Source organism: Artemia sp. Qi Xiang Cuo, chromosome 1, assembly GCF_049724085.1.
Source record: "Artemia sp. Qi Xiang Cuo chromosome 1, ASM4972408v1, whole genome shotgun sequence".
Taxonomy (NCBI): Eukaryota; Metazoa; Arthropoda; class Branchiopoda; order Anostraca; family Artemiidae; genus Artemia; species Artemia sp. Qi Xiang Cuo.
Window position 1 is genome coordinate 69,643,056 of NC_142794.1, and position 25,640 is coordinate 69,668,695.

General features: G+C 35.1%; 1 protein-coding gene across 1 annotated transcript in view; it reads right to left on the minus strand.

Annotated features, from left to right (window-relative positions):
* The window catches only part of LOC148956662 (nonsense-mediated mRNA decay factor SMG8), a 107,070-nt gene that overhangs the window by 60,168 nt on the left and 21,262 nt on the right, over positions 1 to 25,640 (minus strand). Inside the window, exon 4 of the mRNA XM_089091652.1 lies at positions 22,716 to 22,867. Coding sequence (XP_088947778.1) covers positions 22,716 to 22,867 — 152 coding nt within the window. The remainder of the gene's footprint in view (positions 1 to 22,715; positions 22,868 to 25,640) is intronic.

A 25,640-nucleotide genomic window follows, 5' to 3' on the forward strand; every position in this document is an offset into this window, starting at 1 on the left:
CAGAAAACAAAGAAAAATACACTTTTTTAATTTATAAAAAAAATGCACTAGAAAAAGCACTTTGATAAATATACTTTATTTACAAATACAACATTTAATGAAAAATACACTTTTTTTTAATACAACATGTATATTTACAAAAAAAAAAATCTGTTCTAAGTAAAAAAAGATAACTTTGGTAGTGGTAGTGCGCCCCCCGCTGGCGGCCAGCCGGGCGCCCCTCCCCCCCCGGCCGCAAGCCCCCCCCCAAGGTTTTGGGAAAAATTTATTGGACTTTATTCAAACCGAGACTTTCCTTATGGCTAACACATTTGGCTAGGTCGGAAGTTAAATAGTGCCCCAGGGGGAGGGTAGTAGTCACACCGTCTTGAAAAACATAGACCCTATCGGAAATGGTACTCATGGCGATTTTTTCTATATTTACAGTGAAGTTCCTGTAGTTGTGGGAACGCATTGCCAGCAATTTGGCTCTTGGAATTGTATTTTGAACAATACTGTTCCTATCTATGTCCATGTTAAAATTATCCTCCACAAAGTTCGTGGGTACTCCCTCGCAACGTTCCTTGATTTCTTCATCGTTTGTAAGTATAAAGTACACCTTCGGACTTACAAACATACCACGGGAAATCATGTCGCTTCCCTGTTCTGATTTAAAAAATAAAAGCTGATTTGGCTCCCGACGTTTCACTAGCTCCGGGTAAAGCCCACTCCAATTGGTGTAGTCCATCCGTGAGCTGGTAATTTCACCGTGTGCCAAATCATTAATTAGGTTTGGGGTTTTTACTTTTAACAGTAGAGAATCTGTGTCCCCGTAAAAGACCTATACTTGCCCCTTCTCCGGCCACTTTACCCTAGCCACATTCTAGTAGAAGTCCAACATGAGCCTTTTAGAGATCTCCAAGATCGCACTGCCTGCAACAATATTTTTATTCTGTAAAATGCTTCTTTTTTTCTACTCAGTAATGATATTTCCGCGACATTGTTCGTAAAGGTAATGCAGTTTCAATTAGCAATTATTTGAGCATAGGTTTCATAATCAGTCATGTCGTTAGAGTACTTTCTTTTGGGTTTACTCACAAATTCTAACAAAAGCCAAATCCAAAAAGAGCTTATAATTTTCTTTTTCGGCTATCGTTTGTGTTTCAGAACGTTTCTTGACAAAAGTGTCAACAAACGTTTTCAGATAGGGTTTTTGACTAAACTGGAGGGCTCTATGAACCTTTGTGACGTTGAAACCATTGTTGCACATCCATTTTAAAGCCACGTGATGTACAACAATATTTTTTTTCGGCAGAAGTTCAGCAATAAGTTTTTGTTTTGAAGGTGACCAATGCAATCCGTCCACCTCGACTAAACACCTATTGCGGGGGCTCAAAGAGTCCCTATTCACAGGTCTATTGATGCACGGGAAAACAAAATCCTTTACTGAATCGTGAAACTCAACTGGTATCTCCCAATCAATTTCAAAAAACCATCCAACCGGCCTATTCTTCTCAACACTGTTAATGTTGTGGACATTGGAAGCTTGAGTGTCATTGAACCATTTATAGTCACTGCAAGGCAGCGCATAATTGGACAAGGCTAAGGGGTAAAGGAAATTCATATAAAGGAATAAAGCATCCGAATTTGTCCCTGTCTCCTCTCCAGGTGGGCTAGTTTCTAGGATATAATCTGCATGAATAATGTATCCACCCCTCATTGACCTCTCAATGAACAAATACTGATCGGTATCAGTGATTATCCCAATTTTTTCACAACTAATTCTTAGGATGAGGTCCGTCACCAGATGAGGAGATGAAAAATAATGTCCTATATCAAGATTAAAGTCCCCATAGATTTTGTCCGTATTTTTACACATAATGTCTAACATAGTTAACACATCACTCGACAAATACAGCTTGCAGTAGTCAAACCCATTTTTACACCCTCCCTCTGCCCACACTTTTTTTTTGCAAAACTGTATTCATCAGGGGTTCACCTACGATCTTGTTGACTGTCGTAAATCGATTCAATTGAAGGAATAGTTTCGTTGGCAAATCTTAACATGGAATAGTAATAATTATAAGGATAGATGCCCTTGACCGTCAACAAATCGTATAAATCATTTGGAAATTGTTGCTTGAGAAGGGGAAAAGCGCTGCAGCCGTCATCGTTTTTCTGCACTTGAATTAATTCGCTCAATGATTTGGGGAAAAAAACTGTCGGAATCTAAAAAGTGAATTTTATTCGTGTACTCAACGGCGTCTTCAAAAAATTTCCACATAAATTCCAAAACAAGAAACTTTTCCGATGATTTAGGAATGATTTTGTTGGAAAAGCTGTCGATCACCCATGCATCATCCACTGTTCAATTTCTTTGAAGATCTGCCATTGCTGGCAGCAAATACTTCAGATCATAGTTAAGATTATGCATAAAAGCCGGAAGAAAGAGTTGCTGTTTAATTTTTAAAATGCATGAATTGTGAGCCCACTCCCGAAAGTTACTTGTCCCCGTTAAATTGGGGTCAATAAGATGATTATGATCCTGGACCGCGTCTTTAGGGGCAAGAGCACTCCTACAAACCCAACAAATTGTCCCATTTTCTAGTGCCAGTTGTTTTTTACCTGATAAGGATATTGGGCAGTTGATGTGACACAAACGTTAAATTTAACCGTTTCCTGTTTTTATCAAAAATACCAATAACTTCTACATGCTACCCTCCTCATCCATAGCCAAAAAAAAACTCTTCCAATCACATTTTATTATTAGAATCGCGACGGGCATGCGCATAGGAACACGCAACTAGTTTGTGTTCCTTGACTTTATTTGGCCTTGATGGGTTCGATACCTCCACCAGTCTTGATTCACAATCTAAAGATACTTTATCAACTTGAAGCAGGGAATTTTCGAAGTTTTTAAATTGTAAAGTATCTTTGCCTTCTGTCGGCACGTCAATTCTTTGATTGCCATAGAGTTTACTATGTTTACAATGATCTGTTAACATTCTCTCAATTGTAAATAGAGAAAGACAAATGGGAAAATAGTGATAATCCCCTTTCTTACCACCTTGAAATAGGATACGATGTACTGCTTTAACAGGGAAAGAAATACCGTAGTAATTTAGACCTTTTGGGTGTTCATAGATCATTCAAACCCAATTTTCAACATTATCTGCCAACGGTCTCCTAACTGAACACAAAACTCCTTTTTTATTTGGTTTCTTTTCCCCATTTACAAATTCTGTATCATACTGGAGAACAACCACCCCTAACACATGATTTTCGTTTGCTTTTTCAAATATGGTTTTTTCTTTTAAAGACACTGGATACTTCCCCTCTAAACAGTCAAAATTTACTTCAGGAAAATTGTCTCCACCGTTACGTGAAAGTCCGTCGAGAATTATTATTGTTGTCTCATCTTTTAATGTTTTATTGACTGATGCTAAAAATGCATATTTAAAGCATTGCAGCCCCGTGTCCAAACCGAAACCCTGAACTCCTTTGGTAGCCACCAAATCTGGGTGGCATTTTATTTTTCTACCCTGCCCTCCCCTTAAAATAAAGTTTTTTTTAAAATCTACTGAGATTCACATCCATGTGTTCAATGTATAAAATTGTGGACCCACCTCCCCTCTCGTTAAACGTGTCCAAAGTCGATATTAATTTATTTACCCAGTTGAAAAAGTTGTCTTCCAATTCATTTAGACCAAGGTAAAAAGTTCGGTTGCCAGTTGAAAAATGAAAAAAAGATGTACCCAGATGTCCCCTTTTGTAAATAAACTTTTTGATTTACCGAAGCTTTAATCCCCCCCTGACCCCCCAAATTCTGAATCTGAATCTCAATAAGTGCTCGAATTTAGTCGATGTAGGTATGAAGAACAATTACAGGGTCTGTTAAAATGACATTCCCGTCAACCAAGTTTTCCTCGGGAGGATTAAAATCTACCCTATATGTTTGTAAGTGACCTAGAGCAGACTCTAACAAATAAAATTCACATAGTTCCGGGGACGTGACACTATTTTCATGTCCTGCACCTATTTGCACAGGATCCAATTCACTAATTATAAAGTCATCGTCAAAAATATCCCCGGGAACATTAAGTCCAACAATTTGCATAAGGCTATCCATTTCTTCAGTTGTAAATTGAAAATCCAAGGGGATATTAAATGACATACCTTCACTAACATCATCCGGGGAGAGGGGACAATTATCCATGATATTTTGAAGTCCCGGGCCAGGGAGGCAGTTGTTTCCGTAGCTTCCCCTTGAAACTAGAAAATGAATGGATTGAGTTTTTTTTCTTTGAGGGAAGTTTTATCACAATTATAGCACACTATTTTTTTCTTAGTCAAATTCATCAAACAATTTATTTTTATTCTTTGAGGAAAGTTTTATCACAATTATAGTACACTATTTATTTCTTAGTCGGATTTATCAAACAATTTTTTTTTATTATTTGAGAAAAGTTTTATCATAATTAAAGCACACTATTTATTTTTTTTCTTAGTTGGATTTATCAAACAATTTTTTTTCTTTGAGGAAAGTTTTATAACCATTAAAGCACACTATTTATTTATTAGTTGGATTTATCAAACAATTTTTTTTTAGGAAAGTTTTATCATAATTATAGCACACTATTTTTGTCCTAGTTGGATTTATCAAACAATTTTTTTTTTTTTAAATTGGATTTATCAAACAATTTTTTTTTTCTTTGAGGAAAGTTTTATCACCATTAAAGCACACTATTTATTTCTTAGTTGGATTTATCAAACCATTTTTTTTTCTTTGAGGATAGTTTTATCATAATTATAGCACAATATTTAATTCTTAGTTGGATTTATAAAAAAAAAAATTTTCTTTGAGGAAAGTTTTATCATAATTATAGCACACTATTTTTTTCTTAGTTGGATTTATCAAACAATATTTTTTTTAATTGGATTCTTATTTATCAAACAGATGCATAATAAATTACGAATTTTTGCTTATAGAATTTTTTACAAAACAAATTCATAATAAATTAAAAATTTTGTTAATAACACACGCACAAACACACACACGCAGACGCACACATGCGCACACACACACACACACACACGTATGCGCACACACGTTCACACACACGCGTACACGCACACACACACACGCACACACACATGCTTACACACACACACACGTATGCGCACACACGTTCACACACACACATCGCAACGTTTGACTAATAGCAATAAAATATGGTAAAAAAAATCGCAATAATTCAATAATTGTCTATAATTATAAAAAAAATAATAAAAAAATCAATAATTGTCTTAATAGCTCATTAAAAAAAATTGACTCTTTTTTTCCTACAAATCTAGTCATCCATAAAAAATCTACTATTTGTAATAGCAATAACGTAAAGTACATTAGGTAAAAAATACATACATTTCCAAATTCAGACTGCACTTGTGTGTCGGATGGGGCGGTGACGTCCGTATCTTGCATAGATGAGCCAGCGGGGTTGACCATCCTGTGAGCAGCCGCCCATTCTCTTTTTGGTTTTTGACCAGACTGTATTCGCGTGGCTCCCGATGGGCCAGTTATTTGCACTTGTTGCATTGGAGTAATGCCATTAGCCTTAGCTCTCTTTGGAGGAGGAGAGTAATTGTAGAAATTTTCCTCCTTAAAAAGAAGACAAAATTTAGTATCGAGAAAACGATTCCCCTTTTTACAGAATAAAAAATTAGTCTGCACAAAGAATCCCCTCCCCTCCCCCCCGTCTTATATTTTTATAAAAGCCTCTTAATCATCTATGAAACCCCCATTTCCATTCATCAAATAGAATATCTCGTTTAATTTGGCCGAAAAACAATCTATTTTTTGAATGTGTCTTGAATTACACGTTTCCATTCCTTTGTTTTCTTAATTCAGATGCGCTTGCCAAATGTTGTTTTGAAATCGCTCCCTCTTGTAAAAAGGTTAAACACAGGTGGTTTTATTTAGACCGGAAAAAGATAGCACATTTTAAATACACGATGGGAAAAGGTCATTTTGAACGAAATAACTATTTCTAAAGAATTAAGCTCGTAAACAGAGCAGGGGGGAGGGATTTTATTTACATAATAGAAAAAAGAGCGTACTTTACTTTTCGAGCGAGTATAGTCATCATATTGTTGGGGGAGGGGGGCAATGTCCCCCTGAAATTTGAACTTACTAGTGGGATGGTAAAATGATTTTATTTGGAAATAAATTAAGAAATTTAGTAAGCTGTACTCACATTGTAAATTGACGTATCCATAACTTCAATGTCAATAATATTTAGTGTACTATCCATGATATGTTAAATCATTATGAAAATTGAATCGTAAGGTAAGAGCATTGTATACAGAATCTCAAAGACGAATAAAAAACCAGTCGTTTTATTTGTAACCAATCACCAGTCGAGTTATCGTATATGGAGTAACCTCCGCTCTCTCTCTGATTGGCTCCTAAAAAAAACGGATGTTGGCTAAAAAAACAGTCTGGTTGAAAAACATGGAGTTGAAACTCACTTTTGTGGGGAATCCCCGCTCATACTGCTATCTTTTTTGCAATGTGTAGGAACCGGAGGGGAATCCCCGCTCGTTTGGAAAGGTATCAACGGGACAAAAGCAAATAGCACGTAATTTCGTAACGTGTTTAATCCCGTGTAGAGGTCCCTTAGAATAACATAGGAAGGAACATAGCGCTATAGAATAGCATGGGGGGAACATAAACCCTTAGAATAGCATGGGAGGGAACATAAGCCCTTAGAATGGCATAGGAAGGAATATAAACCCTTATAATAGCATGGAATGGAATATAAACCCTCAGAATAGTATGGGAGGGAACATAAGCCCTTAAAATAGCATGGGAGGGAACATAAACCCTTATAATAGCATGGGAGGGAACATAAACACTTAGAATAGCATGGGAGGGAATATAAACCCTTAGAATAGCATAGGAAGGAACATAATCCACCCAAATCCATAAGTACATGCTCTGGAAAGACGCCAAGGAACATAAGGCAAGCAAATACATAAGTACATGCTCTGGAAATGTTTTTCCTATACGTCTGTGCAAATAGCATGGGAATTCCTAGGGGCTCGATAGAAGTATAAGTTAGCACTCTACTGGTGAAAGTGTACCAAGAGTGACGGGGGTGTGCCAAGCGTGGCAGAAATGTGCAGCAAAACTTAATGGTCTGATCTGTGCGCCAGGTTGTGGAAAGTTAGCACCCTTTCGGGAAAACTTTTAAATTCACAGATATTAGCCTTCTATCAACTAATGTGACTATGATGGGGCTTGGGCATTATTTTAACCAGCTACTATGATCAAAACATAAAGGCAGACATAAAATGTGGAACCACTTTTTAATTTCAGATTTTTGAAGCATTCGGATGCGGGTCAGCAGTTCCTTGCCGTTCCTAGGGCTGGTGGCGCCCGGGGAAACATTAATTACAGCCCCCCTCTCGACTCAAATATATGCAAAAAAAGCCGAATGAAACAGAAAATTTTGAACAAAGTGGGCAAAGCCCCAGCCATGGCACCTCCCCCCAGCCACAACGCCCGGTAGGAAGTCCCAGGTTTGACAGAAGTGTGCCAAGAAGTGGCTGAAACTGTGCCGAACTGGGTGGGAACCGTGTCAAGCGTCGCGGGAACTGTGCCAAGCGTGGCGGAAACTGTGCCAAGAGTGGCGAAATTTTACAATAGGCGTGGCGTTCAGAGATGTACACCAAATGGCGAAAAATTGGGTGTTTTTCAAGCTCTGTGCGTTTTCAGCTACGATTAAACACGCTCTTTGTCCAAATAATTCTTTTATCCCAACTGCTGGAGGTTTATGTTCCATGTGAAAGTTTTTGGCACCTTATTTTTCTGTAGTGCTGCGGTTGTGATGTTGCAACATAGACAACAATCCCGCCACCATTCAATAGCTGAGAATCTGCTTTATCGCTGTTAAATATATATTTTTGAATAGATTGCGATGGAGGCAACAAAGTGTGCGTAACTGTGTTGGCCTCAAATGGCTTGGTGCTACGGTGTGTTTTTAGTAGTAGTGATAAATTAAATCTGTTTTTTTAAATCTCAGCTAAATTTTTTTAATTTAAGAATACATTGAAAAAGCGTGTAAAAAAAATATACAAAATTCGGGAAACTTTTCCATTTTTTAATCAAGCTTGGACCATTCTCTTATCGGGTGGCTTGGTGCTGCGGCGAGTTTTTAGTAGTAGTAGTAAATTTAGATTTTTAAAATTTCCCCTACACTTTTTTAGTTAAGAATGCATTGAAAAAGCGTGAAAAAAGAAATTAGGGTAATTTTTCCATTTGTGATCAAACTTGGGCCATTCACGTATCAGGCGGCTTGGTGCTGCGGTGAATTTTTAGTAGTAGTAGTAAATTTGTATTTTTAAAATTTCAGCTATTTTTTTTTTTTATTTGAAGAATACATTGAAAAAGCGTGTAAAAATATAAGCAAAATTAGGAAAACTTTTCCATTTTTTAACCAAGCTTGGACGAATTAGTAATTTAAGAATTAGTTATTTAATTAGTTTAATTTGTAAAATTAGGTTTTTCAAATATATTTGATCTCAGTTGTGTCGCCACGTGCTAGTTGGCGTTAATAGTTTTTTTCTGTCGAAGGAAAAACTAAATGCAATATTGCGTATAGTTTTGAAAAACGAAGTAGAAATTATCATGCCAGTATTTCCTTGTTAATTATTGACTTTTTTTTCATTCTCAGAGAAAAATAATACCCTTGGTAAGGGGCTTATTTTTTAGAGAATACGTCAAGTGGCAATTCCTTCGTCACGCTTCGCTGCAACTATGTCTTATAAGGACATCCCTACCAAAGGTCAACAGTGAGGTTAGTATGTCTTTGAAAATCTAAATAAAGCTTATGTAAGACCTCATTTTCTATTGCTTTCATCCTTCTGCGGAGAATCTGTGATTGAAATATAATTATTATGGCATTTTTGCTTCTTGTTTATGTGAGTGGTAGAGCCTTTGAGAATATCAATAATACCTCCACCCTCCAAGAAGATTGAAAAATTGTTCCCAAAACATAATTTTGATATACTTTCTGATACTACCCCTCTGCTCTCCCACCACAATAGTCGGTCTGGAGCGTACCTATAATTGTCTACTAGAAAATATAAAACCAGTAGCTTAATGAGAATTAGTTTGCTGTCAGCAATTCTTACAATTTACTATTCATAAGATACGATCAATTCTTTTATCGAAATGACTTTCACCAGCAAAAAGTGCCGAACTTGTACTCCTTGTCACCAAAAGATAATAAATATCTTGTTTCTTTTAAACTAACAGTTATTGTATATTTGTATATATGTAAATTTATTTATTTATCTTTAAATTTTTTTCAAAACGGTGCTTTTTTTGTTGAAGTGAGAAAATGATCTAGACGGGTCACGAAGTTAGGAAAATTCGCTTAGGCCCTAAATTTAAGAAAATATTTTTTTTTATGAATGACATCGCACGTGCTGGGAATAGTTATGATCGGGCTAAATGGATCAGAAAACGCAAATGAAGTTTTTCGTGTTTTGTTGGTCAAATGTCTCTATTAATAAACCAGGTCACTTCATCTCGAGTTCGTATAAGAAATATTTACAGAAATTTGACCCATGGATTTCTGATGGGATTTTTTTTTGTAAATGAGAATGAAAATAAAAAGTATAAGAATATTCATCAGTGAAAACACAGAATTCCTTCCAAGGTTATCGTTCATATAGAAATAAATTGAATTCTATAATAAGGCTGGCTAAACGTTGATATTTTAAAGATAAACTTCAAATTCATTTGCAGCAAAAGTGATTATTGTATTTGGAAAGAGCATAAAAAAAAGCATCGAGTAGTATGTTCACTTTATTCGTAAGTCAATAATATGAAAGGCGAAATATTTACCAACCTAACCTCATTTCTTGAGTAGGGTCACTATAATACATAAGTACCAAAAGTTTTCTTAACATCAGTGGCATAATTTCGTCAAAATCCTGGGGAGGGGGGGGGGGCAAAGTTGGAGCCAATTTCCCCAAATCAAGTGAAAATGTCAGTAAAAACTAAAAATAAGCCATTTGGTACCATAAATGTTCTATTTAGTACCATAAAGGTAAATATGTACTAAAAAACTGATCTGTTTCTGTTGATGCTTGAATTATGCAGGTTTATCAAAATTTTGGAAGAACCTAAATTTCAGCTGAGGGGGGAAAATTGGGGTCTGGTGGGTGGCAAACTGAGTTCCGGGAGGGGCAGTTGTCCCCAAGCCCATAAGAAAATTATCCCCCTGTTTAACATGTTTTCTTCCCAATAGCCCCAATTCTAGGCTTATACGATAAATATTTCGCAGTTCATATTATTGACTTACAAATAAAGTGAACATACCACTCGATACCTTTTTTTATTCTCTTTACGAATATAATAATCACTTCTATCGGAAATTCAAATTTACCCACCGCCAACCCCCTAATGTGCAAATATATACCCTGAATAGGAATATGCCATGAATTTTCGACGGCATAGTTTTGAATCGCTAAGTTTAGCGCTATTTTTGTCGAAGGCATTCGAAAAACTTTAAACAGTAGGAAAACGTTTTATATTTGAGTTGCCTAATAAATGAGGTTTGAATTGTTTTAAATAGGTATTTTTGGAATATGTTACTCTTGAGCAACTTATTTATAAACTAGCTATAGGCCTATGTTTTTAACCACTTTTTAATAACTTAACTAGTGTTGATAACTTCTTTGTGTGGTTACAATTCAGGGTATATATTTGCACATTGTGGGGGTGGGTCAATTTTAATTTCCGATAGAAGCGATTACTATATTCGTAAAGAGCATAAGGCATCGAGTAGTATGTTCACTTTATTCGTAAGTCAATAATATGAACTGCGAAGAATTTACCGCTTATACCTTGAGTTTTTTTTTTATATCTGAGCTCAGTGTGACAACAGAATACTAACGGAATTTAATTCCACCCCTAGCCCCAAGGCACTACAAACTGCATTTTGACTTAGAAACATAGGAGGAGGAGCATCTTTTTATGTTTTATCAATTTATGTTTTCTTTACAAATAATTTTAAGCCTGCTTAGCGCAGTGGATAGCGGATTTCTAATCTGAAGGTCGCGGGTTCGACTCCCGCAGTAGGTAAATATTTTACATTGATACTTTTTGTCAACTTTTGAAGTTGAGCGATATCCGAAGGTACTTCCAGTACTATTACGTGCTAACTACAATAGTTACGTTTGTACCAGTTTGGTACATTTTATCAGTAATATCACAATTATAAATGTTGGTATGTTTTAAAAGGAATAGTACAATATAATAAAATTAAATTTCGTCGCTGATGCAGATTGCCAAAGATTGTCCTTGTCGGCCAAACGTCTAGGACTAAGTGAAAAACAGGTCGTCCCAGAATGGGGTTATTAATACACCAAAAGAATTTTCTTTTTATGCTTATTCGAAATATACAAAATTCATTGAGTTTAATGTTACCCATCAAAAACTAAGAACCAGAAGAAATTTGCCAGATTTTCGAAAAAGGAAGATTTTTTTCAGACTTTTCAGACTGAAAAAAGGAAGAGAATCACCAAAAAGGCAGGAGATCTTTATGAAAATCACACCACTGAATTCAGGATATCAGAGAACCCTACTATGAACGTTTTAAACTTCTATGTATTTTTTTGCGAAAAGAACAGACGAGTGTTCATTTATTTTGTTCCCCTGGGGTGATCGTCAAGAACCATTGATTCTTGTAGATCTACGGGGTGCTCATTCGAACAAAAATGACAAGTTTTAGTGTTCAATTTAAGTGACCAAAAATATTGGAAGCAACTGCCCCCCTCCCTCGTCACCTTTTTCCCCAACCCATCTGATAAAAGTTTTGGGATTGCCATCTGAATCAGCATAGTTGAAAGGTCTAATAACTATGCCTCTGGGTATGCCATGACCCCTGCAGATCCTGGGGAGAGGGCTTTAAGTTATGCTGTTTGGCCATTGTTTACACATAGGTTTCCTTATCAGGAAATGTACAGACAATATTTTTGTGAGGAATTTTCTACGGGAGGAGGTGGATTTCCACGGAGAAAATTTTTCGTGGGGAGGAAAGTCTTTGGGGAATTTTTTTTCAGGACAAATTTTGCACTAAAGGGGGGGGGGGGCTTCCTGATATGACTTGAAAAACTGGATGAGGAAGGGTCAGCTGGAATGTGGAAGGGGCAGCGCCCTCATATTTGGAATAATTTCCGTTTGTTTTGAGTTTTAATGTTGGTCCTTACTTATTGTTAATTTTTTCTATTTGTTCATGAAAATGATCAATTGTATAAAAGAAAAATTATGCCCATTGCTTGCTTTTTTTGTAGCCCATTACTACAGAATGTTGATTTGCAACTACGAAATTGAATGCACAGCCTGACGGTAACTTGAACTGAATGAAATATTTATCTATTTTTATTGTACTGAAATATTTATCTATAGTATTTTAAGGAAATTTCATTCCTTTGTTGAATTAAGAAAGCTCCCTTTCCACATTGCATTAACAAGTTTAGGGTGGTCCAGTAATGTAATTATATATTTTTGGCCGAACTTTTGCTTCCTGTTTTATTCTGATTCCACTTTTTAATTGGGTTGATTTGCTTAAAAGTTTACATATATCAAGATATGTAATAATACCAATGTAAATTTTGCTATTTTGATAAACCATTTTTAGAAAGGAGTAAGCTTCCATGGGAACTCGGCCTTAAAAAAGAAAGCAAAAAGAAAATGAAACCATACAATCTATGCTTTGTTAGAAGCTGGGAATCATAGTTTTTTCTTTGTTTATTTATTTATTTTGTTGCCATTCTACCAAGTTCCAGTTGATTTTGAATCCATTAAATTAGGAAATAAGTAAGAAACAAAAATACAAAAATACATCCCTTAAGAAGTGTCGCAGTGTCTATGTGATTGTCCTAGTTATTACCATTGAGGAAAATGAACACACGATAAATGTTTGAGTGTTTTTTTCTTTCATTTTATTTTACTCCTAAATTCTTAAGCAGGAAGCGATCAACACTCAATTGCTACATCAGAAACATGTCCAATGCAAATGGGTATTGCAAATGCTCAAGTTTTGTAATTGATATGAATGACAAAAGAGAAAACAACAAAAGACAAAAATGATAACGGTTCCTAAAATTGGGAGCTATGCCGGAACTTATACATAGAGACGGGGTCAGGATTAGAATAAAAAAAATTGGCATGGCTCCAATCACTAGTTTAGTTATTTAATAGTGTAGTACAAGGTCTTGAATACCCTCCTGATTCGACTCAAAGACGCTGCTTGTTTGGTACGCCAATAAAAATAATTACAAATTTTTTAATTTCCATGTGACTTTTTGGTTTACTTTCGTTGCTTTTGTGTTTTTTATTCTTTATTATGGTCTTAAAGGGAAGAGAATTGTTATGCTGTAGCTCTTGTTAGTTCATATTGCTCTATGATAAATTGAAAAAAAGATCGTTTCGCAATTAATCTGTTATGATATTGAACATCAAATTAGGTTTGGATGAAGAAAAGAAAAATAAGTCGTGATGACCCCGAATAATACATCTTTAGAAAACTGAATTGACTGGAAATTATTGTTTTCTGTGAGTTCAATATCATTCAGTCAAGTCCTTCTTGGGTGTAATTATGTTTGGATCACTGTATAAAGATAATTAATTAAAAAAAACTTTTTCCACAAAATAAGTCTTTCAAAGAAAAGTAAAGAGCTCCATTAAACCAAAACTGAGCAAAAATAAAATCAAATAATCTACCAAGCGTGAAACTACCACAAATCGCCATCGATAAATAAATGAAACCCAAAACGAACAGAAATTACAATAAATAACCTAGTCAAACTCAAAACGAGCAGAAATTAACATGAGTTGGGCTCAAAACTCCTATGCCTTCCCAAGACAAGAACATAATTTGCACTTTACTGCAAAATATAAATTTTTTTTACTTTTATAACTTTAATAAATCAAATAACATTAACATTTTGATTGCTAAATATCAGTATATGTATATTAAACTGACAATGCACATTCATTTGTATTTTTTCAATAAGTGCAAATTATGTTCTGGCCTTGGAAAGGCATAGGGGTTTTCGAGCCCTACTCATGTTAATTTCTGCTCGTTTTCAGTTTGACTCGGCTATTTATTGTAATTTCTGTTCGTTTTGGGTTTCATTTGGGACACACAGTGTCCCAAAAACTAAAAAAAAGATATTTTTGTATAGCGAATTTTATTTTGATTTTCAGTAATTACATTGCTAACTAGCTTAACTTCACAGACTTTTGTAGGTAGACTGAAATTCTCTAGATATTTTCCAGCGTTTTTCGAACTTGAGTCCTATAGGAGGTGCCCAACTTTGGTTATAGACAGAGTCATCTATAAAAATATCATTCAAAAGAAATAGATGACATAGTGTGTTGAAACCTTAAATTCGGTAAGGATTAAGGACAGTTTTATCTTGTAAGAGAAAAATAGAAATTTTGGTCTATTTGATTCGGGCAATGATGTTTCAGGTCATAGGTGGAAATTTCTATGGGCATAAGTATCTCTCTGTATTTAAATTTCTTTTGGTTATTTTTCTCTTTTCCTATTTAAAAAGTTTCTGAATCAGTCTAGATTAGTACCAGAAGTTTTTGTACCAGAAGCTTCATTTGTAATTAGTTAGTGACGCTTAAACTCATAGCAAGTATGACTTTAAAAATACGATTTTCAAGAAGTTAGTGCGTAAAATATCCAACAAAATACGTTCAATCACTGGTTTTTCTTTCAAATATTTGCAATAATTAAAACAATTTTTTTCTTCTTTTGGAATCGTTTTGTTTCTTTATTGGCTAATTTAAGGATGTTAATCACGAGATAAGTTAGGCAGTGCCACTAAACGTCCTTCTCTGTATGACGCCGATCAAGCAGGATTTATTTTTGACAATAAGGACAGAAGACAGAGCTAATAACAAAGTAAAGAGTCAAAACGCCAGAAAAACTTTGATATTTTTCTAACCTAGCTATTATTGACACTTTTAGGGAAAGTTAATGGTAATATAAAATTAAATCAAACTCCTTTGTTCATTTGGATTGTTAAAATAGTGTCTGCGTGATATTAGTGCGACAAGCTTGTTAAAGCTTACCGTATTTTGTTATTAATAAATAAATAAATAACATGTACTAGGTGTTAACAATGATCAAATTGCCTAACTTACAGCATTTGTCCTGAGGACATGGGGGAGGTTGAAATCCCCAAAGACATAATTACTGGAGCTTTCAGAAAACTTCCAACTTCCAATCAAATGAGCTCCATCCGATCCAAAGTTTATACGACTACCCGTTCCATAAGAACCTTATATGCCCCGGGCACAACTTACAATCCTTGCCAATGGGCTCTGGGGGATGGCGTCCACCCTAAAGATATTGTTACATGGTTTTTGGGCTATTGGTAACAAAATGGCCATCTCACAATTTCAATTTATTGCGTTTCGGGAAAAGAAGATGTCAGGGAGGGAGGCTAGTTGCTCTCCATCATGTTTGAATCTTAAAAAGGAACCAGAACTATACATTTCAAATCAAATCAGCCTCTTCTTTAGTTTACAAAACTACCCCTTCCATTACAACTTTTTATGCCCGTGAGGCATAACTTACAACCCTTACCCCCAGATTCTGGGCGATTCTGTCTACCTCAAAGACCTTATTATACGGTCTTTGGACTATTTTTTAACAAATAGCTATCTCAAAATTTTTATCAGATGTATTTATGGAAAATACAACGTAGGGGTGGGGGGAGCGGGTCTCTTAAAAAGGGAACTACAACAACTGATTTCCAATTCAATGAGCCCCCTCCGGAGTTTATACGATCACCATTTCCATAAATACCTTATATGCCTTTGGGGCATAACTTACAACCCTTGCTCTGAGGGCTGTGGAGGGGGGGATGGGATCGACATCCTCAATGATATCACTCCCAGACCTTTCAACTATGCTGAACAAAATGGCTATCTCAAAATTTTGATTAGATGTTTTGGGAATTGGTGGGCGTGGGGGAGAGGCTTGTTGCCCTCCAATGACTTGTGACTATTAAAAATGACCCTTTCAATTTCCAATCTAATGAGCCTTTTTTGAAGTTTCTAAGACACCAACTGACCATCTGAAAACCTCTAACAGATACATTTCAGGAAAATACGACGTGTGGGGGGGGGCCTATCCGTCCTCACTTTGAATCTTAAAAAGGATACTACAACTTCTTATTACCAATCCAAAGATCCCCTCCGAAATTTATACAACCACCAATTCTACAAATTCTTTATATGCCCCTAGGGCATAACTTACAACCCTTTTCCTGAGGCCTGTGAGGGTGGGGGGGTCATCCTCAAAGACATAATTTCCAGACCCTTTAACTATGCTGAACAAAATGGCTATCTCAAAATTGGATTCGGATGTGTTTGTGAAAATGGTAGGCGTGGGAGGGGGATTAGTTGCCCTCTAATCACTTTTAATTATTAAAAAAGGAACTAGCCCCTTGAATTTCCAATCGAATGAGCCATTTTAGAAGTTCCTACAACAACAAATGGCCATCTCAAAATTTTTATCAGATGTAATTCGGGAAAATACGAGGTGTGGGGGGATATCCGCCATCCAATCACTTTGAATATTAAAAAGGGTACTAGAAAAAATTCAAATGAATTTCTCATGAATTCAGTACTTAAAAGAGTAATGAAAAAAATTCAAATGAATTTACTAAAATATACATATGCCGACATTTATTGCTTGAAATCTTAATTAGTTTTTGATTTCTTAAAGTTATAAAAGTGAAAACATTTAAAAGAATTTTTTTAGTAAAGTACAAATTATATTCTGTCTTTTAGAAAGCATAGGGGGTTTTGAACCCTACTCATATTAATTTCTGCCCGTTATGAGTTTGACTCAGTTATTTATTTTAATTTCGGTTCGTTTTGGGTTTCATTTATTTATTGATGCTAATTTGTGGTAGTTGTATGCTTGATAGACTATTTGATTCTATTTTTGTTAATTTTTGTTTAATGGAGTTCTTTACTTTTTTTTGAAAAACTTATTTTATATAAAGAGTTTTCTTTAATTAATTTAATTAAGTTAAATTAATTAAATTAATAAATTTAATCCAATAAGAATCCATAGTATGGGTTGTTGCTTGTATGTTGGAGAAACTTTTCAATAATTTTTAATCCTGGCACAAACATTATTGTTAAATTTAATTTTATAGCTTCTGAAAATGACCTGAAAAATAAAACTTAATAAAAGTCCCAAAAGACCCTATCTATGCTCTTTGACAACCTGGATGGACTTACACTCTTTTTATTTATTTAAATTGCAAGAGAAGAAGTAGTAATAGTAGTATCCCCAGAAGTTTCAACTTCATACCCCCCGTCGTTCTCGATATATTGCTGAGGTGTCTTATTGGCAACCATAAACACAATGCATTTTGATTTATTTTAAGTAATATTTTGTTTTAAAGCATAATGGGCCAACTGTATAATTATGGGGGGTTGACATGCCTAATGCCCCTAAAGACATAGTTGATGGACCGTTCTACTATGCTGAACAATATGGCTGTCTCAAAATCTTGACTGGATGGGCTTGAGAGAAGGGCTGCATGCCCTCCAATCTCTTGTTTCAAACAGTTCGTGATAACGAACTGTAAGTAAGGAGCGACCTGTAAGTAAGGAGCGACCTGTTTTGGTTACAATAGTAACCGAAACTCTAAAAAACAGGATTTTGATACCAATTGATACATGAAAGAATCAGATTTTAATACTGATTTCAAATATGTAAGTTTCATCAAGTTTAGTCCCACCCATCAAAAGTTACGCGCCTGAGAAAATTTATCTGATTTTTGAAAAAAGGGGGAAACACCCTCTAAAAGTTATAGAACCTTAATGAAAATCACACCATCAGATTCAGCGTATCAGAGAACCCTACTGTAGAGGTTTCAAGTTCTTATCTGCAAAAATGTGGAATTTTGTATTTTTTGCCAGAAGAAAGATCACGGATGCGTGTTTTTTTGTTTTTTTTTTCAGGGCTGATCGTATCGACCCAATGGTCCTAGAATATCGTGGGAAGGCTCATTCGAACGGAAATTAAAAGTTGTAGTGTCCTTTTTAAGTGACCCAAAAAAGGGAAGGCAACCAGGCCTCATCATATTCTCATTTTTTCCCAAATTCACCCGATAAAAATTGTGACACAATCATTTTGTTTAGAACAGTCAAAAATATAATACATATGTTTTCTAAGAGGACCTAATCCTCCAAAGACTCTGGACGAAGGGCTGAAAGTTATGAACTGATATGTAGTATTGGTTATTGGGAACTATACAGATGTTTTCAAGGGGGATTTTTTTCTGTTAGTTGGGGAGGGGGCTCAGGGGTTATGTGGGAGGATCTTCCCATGGAGGAGTTTTTCATGGGGGAAGGGACATTGCTATGAAGGAGGCGCTGGATTTCCCAGCATTATCTAAAAAAACGATCAGAAATTAAATAAAAAATAAACAAGTTTTTCAACTGAGAGTTAGGGGTAACATCAAAACTTAAAACAAACAGAAATTATTAAGTATATGATTGGGTTCGCCCCCTAGTCAATACCTCACTCATTAAGCCAAAGATTTTTTAGTACTTTCATAATAGCTATTTATTCTAATTAACGGCCTTTGTGATTAAGGGGTCATTTTTAAAGAATTGGAACAAAATTCGAACTTTAGCGTAAAGAGTGAGGTATTGAATAGGGGACGAACCCCCTAATATACGTATTAAAAAAATATGGATATAAAAGTTCGTTACGTAAGTTACGTATATTTATTACTAATAAAAACGGTCGTAAACAAAATTAAAAAACTTTTGAGAAAGCCATTTAACCAAATAAAAGTAAAATTAATATGCATTTTCTTTTTAATTATTCATGTACGGTGAGCTAAAATCAAAACCTCAAATAATTCAAAAACGTTCAAAAATTAAATATAAAAAACCAAGTTTTTTTTAACTGAAAGTAAGGAGCAACATTAAAACTTAAAACGAACAGAAATTATTTCCTGTATGAAAGGGTCTGTCCCCTCCTCAACGCCTCGCTCTTTACGCTAAAGTTTGACTCTCTCACAACTCAATTTTTTAAAACAATAAACAACTTTAGAGTAAAGAGCGAGGCGTTGAGGAGGGGACAACCCCTTTCATATACGGAATAATTTCTGTTTGTTTTAAGTTTTAATATCGCTCCTTGCTTTCAGTTAATAAAAACTTATTTTTTATTTAATTTATGAACATTTTAAAGTTAATGCGGATTTTGATTTTGGCTCACCGTATATGAATAATTAAAACGAAATTTGCATATTCATTTTACTTTTTTTGGCTAAATGACTTTCTCAAAATATGTTTAATTTTATTTACGAACGTTTTTATTAGTAATAAATATACGTAACTTACGAATTAACTTACGTATCGAACTTCTATATTAATATATTCTTATTACGTATATTACGGGGGTTTGCCCCCCTAGTCAATACCTTGTTCTTTACGCTCAAGTTAAAATTTTTTCAAATTCTTTAAGAATTATCCCTTAATCACAAAGGTCGTTAATTAGAATAAATAGCTCTTACGAAAGTACTAAAAAACTTTAGCGTAAAGAGCAAGGTATTGACTACTGGGCAAACCCAATCACATACGTAATAATTTCTGTTCGTTTTAAGTTTTGATGTTGAAAAGTTTTCAGTCGAAAAGTTTTTCAGTTGAAAACTGTTTTTTTTTTATTTAATTTCTGATGTTTTTTTTCCAATAATGCTGGGAAACCCGGCGCTCCCTTCATAGAATTGTCCTTTCCCCCATGAAAACTTCCTCCATGGATAGATCCTCCCACATACCCTCATTTTAAAGCCAGCCCCCCCCCCCCACTACCAGAAAAAATTCCCCTTGAAAACGTCTGTATGCTTCCCAATAACCAATACTATATGTAAACATTGGACAAAGTTCATAACTTGCAACCCCTCCACTGGGGACTGTGGGGGATTAAGTCATCCTCAAATACATAGTTATTAGATGGTTGAACGATTCTAAACAAAATGGCTATCTCAAATTTATGATCAGGCGACTTTGGGAAAAAAAGAGCGTGGGAGAGGTCCTCGTTGCCCTCCATTTCTTTGGTCCCTTAAAAAGAGCACTAGAACTTTTAATTTTCGTTCGAATAAGCCCTCCCACAATATTCTAGGACTACTGGGTCGATACGATCACCCCTGGGAAAAAAAACAAAAACAAAAAAACAAGTAAACATGCATCCGTGATCTTCTTTCTGGCAAGAAATACAAAATTCCACATTTTTGCAGATAGGAGCTTGAAACCTCCATAGTAGGGTTCTCTGATACGCTTAATCTGATGGTGCGACTTTCATTAAGGTTCTGTGACTTTTAGGAGATGTTCTCTCCTTTTTCGAAAATAAGGTCACTTTTCTCAGTCGCGTAACTTTTGATGGATAAGACTAAACTTGATGTAACTTATATATTTGAAATCAGCATAAAAATCTGATTCTTTTGATGTGTCTATTGGTATCAAAATTCCTTTTTTAGAGTTTCGGTTACTATTGCGCCGGGTCGCTCCTCAATTAGAGTTCGTTACCACGAACTGTTTGAAACGGTTGGTCAATGAAAAGAGAAGGACTAACCTTAAACATTACAATGTCAATCAACAACCCATTTTTATTGTGTATATTATTTATATATAATGACTCAATCTTACTTATATTAAATAAAAAAACAAGTTTTTTTTAACTGAAAGTAAGGAGCGACATTAAAACTTAAAACGAACAGAAATTATTCCGTATATGAAAGGGGCTGTCCCCTCCTCAACGCCTCGCTCTTTACGCTAAAGTTTAAAATATAGATAGATATTGTTTTAAAAAATACAGTTGTGAGAAAGTCTAACTTTAGCGTAGAGAGCGAGGCGTTGAGGAGGGGACAGCCCCTTTCATATACAGAATAATTTCTGTTCGTTTTAAGTTTTAATGTCACTCCTTACTTTAAGTTAAAAAAAAACTTGTTTTTTTTTTCATTTAAGTTCTGAACGTTTTTGAATTAATGCAGGTTTTGATATTGGCTCACCGTATATGAATAATTAAAACGAAATTTTCATATTAATTTTACTTTGTTTCGGTTAAATAGCTTTCTCGAAAGTTGTTTAATTTTATTTATGAACGTTTTTATTAGTAATAGATTACGCTAAAGTTCAAATTTTGTTCCAATTCGCTAAAAGTGACCCCTTAATCACAAAGGCCGTTAATTAGAATAAATAGCTCTTATGAAAGTACTAAAAAAACTTTAGCGTAAAGAGCGAGGTATTGACTAGGAGGCGAACCAAATCTTATACGTAATAATTTCTGTTCGTTTTAAGTTTTGATGTTGCTCCTTACTTTCAGTTGAAAAACTTACTTTTTTATTTAATTTCTGATCGTTTTTTTAAATAATGCTGGGAAATCCGGCACCCCCTTCATAGCAATGTCCCTTCCCCCATGAAAACTGCCTCCATGGAAAGATCCTCCCATGAAAAGACGTAACCCTTGACCCATCCCCCCCCCCACTACCAAAGAAATACCACCTGAAAACGACTGTATACTTCCCAATATCCAATGCTAGATGTAAACAATGGGCAAAATTCATAACTTGCAGCCCTTCCCCCGGGGATTCTGGGGGATTCAATCATCCTCAAAGAAATAGTTATTATATTTTCGACTATGCTGAACAAAATAGTTATTTAAAGATTTTGATCGGGTGATTTTGGGAAAAATGAGTGGAAGGGGGCCTAGTTGCTCTCCATTTTTTTTGCCACTTAAAAAGGGCAATAGAACTTTCAATTTCCGGTCCAATGAGCCCTCCCGCGATATTCTAGGACCACTGGTTCGATACGATCACCCCTGGGATAAAAAAAAAACAACAAGAAAAACAATAAACACGCATCCATGATCTTTCTTCTGGCATAAAATAAAAAATTCCACATTTTTGCACATAGGAGCTTGAAACCTCAACATTAGGGTTCTCTGATACGCTGAATCTGATGGTGTAATTTTCATTAAGGTTCTATAGCTTTTAGGGGGTGTTTCCCCCTTTTATCGAAAATCAGGCAAATTTTATCAGGCGTGTAACTTTTTATGGGTATGACTAATTTTGATTAAACTTATATATTTGAAATCAGCATAGAAATTTGATTCTTTTGATGTATCTATTGGTATCAAAATTTCGTTTTTTAGAGTTTTGGTTACTATTGAGCCGGGTCGCTCCTTACTTGCAGTGCATTACCACCAAGTGTTTGATAGGAGAAATTAAGGAAGCATATTTGGGCTTACTAGCAGAATTTTTTGAAAAATATATCTACAAAAAAAAAATTATTTACAGCAGCAAACGCATAGAGAAAATGAAAAGTATTCAAGTGGACCCCCCCCCCTCTCTCTCTCTCCGTTTGAAGACGGTAGAGTTAGAATAGATTGTCTGAAATATTTGGAAAATGTATGTTAATTCTAATATAATATTATCTTTTATATTACCTATTATGTATCATGGAAGCTGGATGAGGATTCTAACCACCTCCCCGTGGATTATACCTGTGAATAGTTATAGTAGACGATAGGGTGATTTCATAACTAGTTTGTTTTAAAATCTTGTTTTAAAATCAATTAGGAAATTAAAAATGGAAAGATTTTGGAATTTACCTTATGTTATCAAGGGTCTTCAGAAACATTATGGTACTAATATCAAAATTTGCTGTTGGCTCCACCATCACAAGTATATGAGACAACATAGAAGCAAATAGCACAGCCCTTGCATAAGTCTCTTTTATTTCCGACAGTTTTATTGGAAAGCCCTGAAAAAGAAAACAAAATTAATGTTGTCTAGTTTCAAACACATATATAGCAAAAAAAAGTAAAAAGAAGGCGAAAGGAGGTATACTTTGGGTAAGGAGGGGGAGGGGTAAAATTTCCCCTTCAAGACTCAGATATTCCGATTTTTTCACAAAAAAAAAGAAAAAATTCTAGTCTCCAATTCCGTTAGTGACACTTGCTTTATTAATGTTTTAAGTTTGTCGCTCATAACCGCACTTCTAAACATCACTTACACTCAAATTTTATAAATTCTTTGACCGAAATAATTTGAGCCAAATCATTCCTCAATACTTCAAAATACTTAACAATGGCTCGCCTATTCTGAAGTTTCTTTCCTAACTAAAGGAACCTCTTTGCAGTGGCTGTCACTGCCACCTCAAGCTACTCAAGAATGATAATATGTTCAAATCTTAATTCAACTATATCCCCCTTTGAAAAAGAGACAAGTTTAATACTATTTTCTAATACATTAGGAATACAAACAGCATCACTCTATGCCCGACTTAAAAAAAAAAAAAAAAACTTGCAAAAAATACATGGTACAGGGCGATACACTCGGAACTTTTACAAAATCCTTTTTTAAACATAAAAACTGTTTTATCCAATTTATAACTCTGAAAACTATAAAAAAATTAACTCTAGGATATACAATTTAAATTCAAGGTTGTTTATTGGTCTCTGGCTTATTTTTTATCTAGAATAAATCCACTTGATTTTGGTAAATCGATCTTTTAAATCAAAGAGTAGAGTTTCTTGGAGAAAAATTCACCTCTACACAGCCGTACATGTCTTTTTGCTCCTGTACGGCTCCAACTAATTTATTTGATAGACTTACTATAAATTCCTTGTTTATTCCACCATCAAGACTGGTAAAAAAGAAGGAAACAATCCAATAATCAAAAGAGCAAACAGAGTTCATTTATCAACCAAAAGATTTAGACACAAGAAAACATATTACCATCATATTTCCCCGTAGGGCTCTACAGCTATGAATGCAGTTAGAAAGAAATTTTAAAAAATCACACACACGATACAATAATAAATAATAAAACAATAAATGGTAAACTGTCGTCAATAACTCAGTACTAGACCCCGAAGCCACACCGAAACTCAGGGGCGGTGGACACAATTACACCGGTACCGTCAAAATTACACCGGTACCGGTTCGGTGGCGGCGCGCCACCGAACAATTATCGGCGGTGCGCCATCAATTGATCGACGTTTTTTTCCATTTTTAGAATTTTTTTGGCTACCTTTAAAAGTTTTGAAAACTAAATTGGTTCAGATTTTATCGGAATTCGGTCCACAGGTCCTATTATTACCATAGCCGAGCCTGTGGACAAAATAAGGACGAGATATCAATCTTAACTTCTCACAAAAGTTTCTCTCAACCCAAATGATCGACAGCAAAACCTTAAACTGCCTGATATTTGAATTAATCCGACAAAATAGGTAATTTAAAATTTAATCTAAATTAAGCTTTAAAATTTGAATTAAACAAATCTACTTGCACCATAAATCCAAGGCTAATTTATGAAACCTCGATGGAATCTGATGTTTATATCTTACTCCATATCTGAATTTCATGGTCTTGCAACCTACATTCCGATTCTTTGACTATCCTACCCCTCAACCCTTCAATATCTACGCTACAGTAGCTATTATTTCTTATTGCTTCAAGATTGAATCCTCTCACTTAAGAGTGATATAGAAAAAGTTTTAGAATTAAAAATTTCAACCAACTCCTTTGAGAATGAAAGAGCTTATTTATTTTCCTTCCCCTCTCAGCATTTAAGGTACTGCGGTTGTGGACGTACTTGAACATGGTAGGTAAACATATCAAACGATCAAAGTTTTACTTTAGCGCATAAGATTTAATGTTTGATTTTTTTTTTTTTTTTTTTACCTAGCCAATTTTAAGAAAACTTAGCATGTTTTTCTTTAAGAAAAACAGTTCCTTCCCAGGTGTTAGAAGAAAAAGAAGCAGCATCTTGTAAAGAAAAACACTATATATTATTAGATTTTTAAATCTGGCTTTAAATTTCAGAATATAATTTGAACTAAGTTTTAAATTCCCTATTTTGTCAATTCTCAAGCAGTTTAAGGTGGTAGAATAAGAAATTCAAAACACTTAGCTAGGAATAAACTTTATCACTTTCCTTTAAAGCTTTGACAAGCTTGTAGTTATCATGTACAAAAAAATAAGCTTGTTTACACGCTGTGGGGCCAACATAGAACTGAGCAGCATAGAGCATAGAACTTAGCAGCAACAATCAGTCCTGCACCACTAAAAACTCTTTCTGCTGCGCCACTTGTTGCACACAACAATATAAATTTTCTTGCCAAAGCTGCAATCCACGGAAGCTGAGTAGAATATCTTTTCCAGAATGCAATGGTTGGATTGACTGCATGAACTAGAACAAGATCTTTTTATCTCCTGGCATGGGCTGCACAGCCCAGATATAAATCTTCTTAACGCCAAATCACATCATCATTTCATCCTATTCTGCATTGTCGTTCTGACACATTATTTGGTCGAGCAGCCTCACTTTTTTCATGTATGATCATGAGGAGATTTAGAGTTACTGCTCTTCTGAGAAAACCCACTAGCCATATTCACAACACTGATTGGAGAAGCTGATCCACTGACAGCGACAGAGGTTACAACCTCCTCTTCAGGCTTTTCGATGGCCCTCTCCTCTTCGCACAAAAGAATTTCTACTACACTAAAATGCACACTACAAGTTGTAGTGG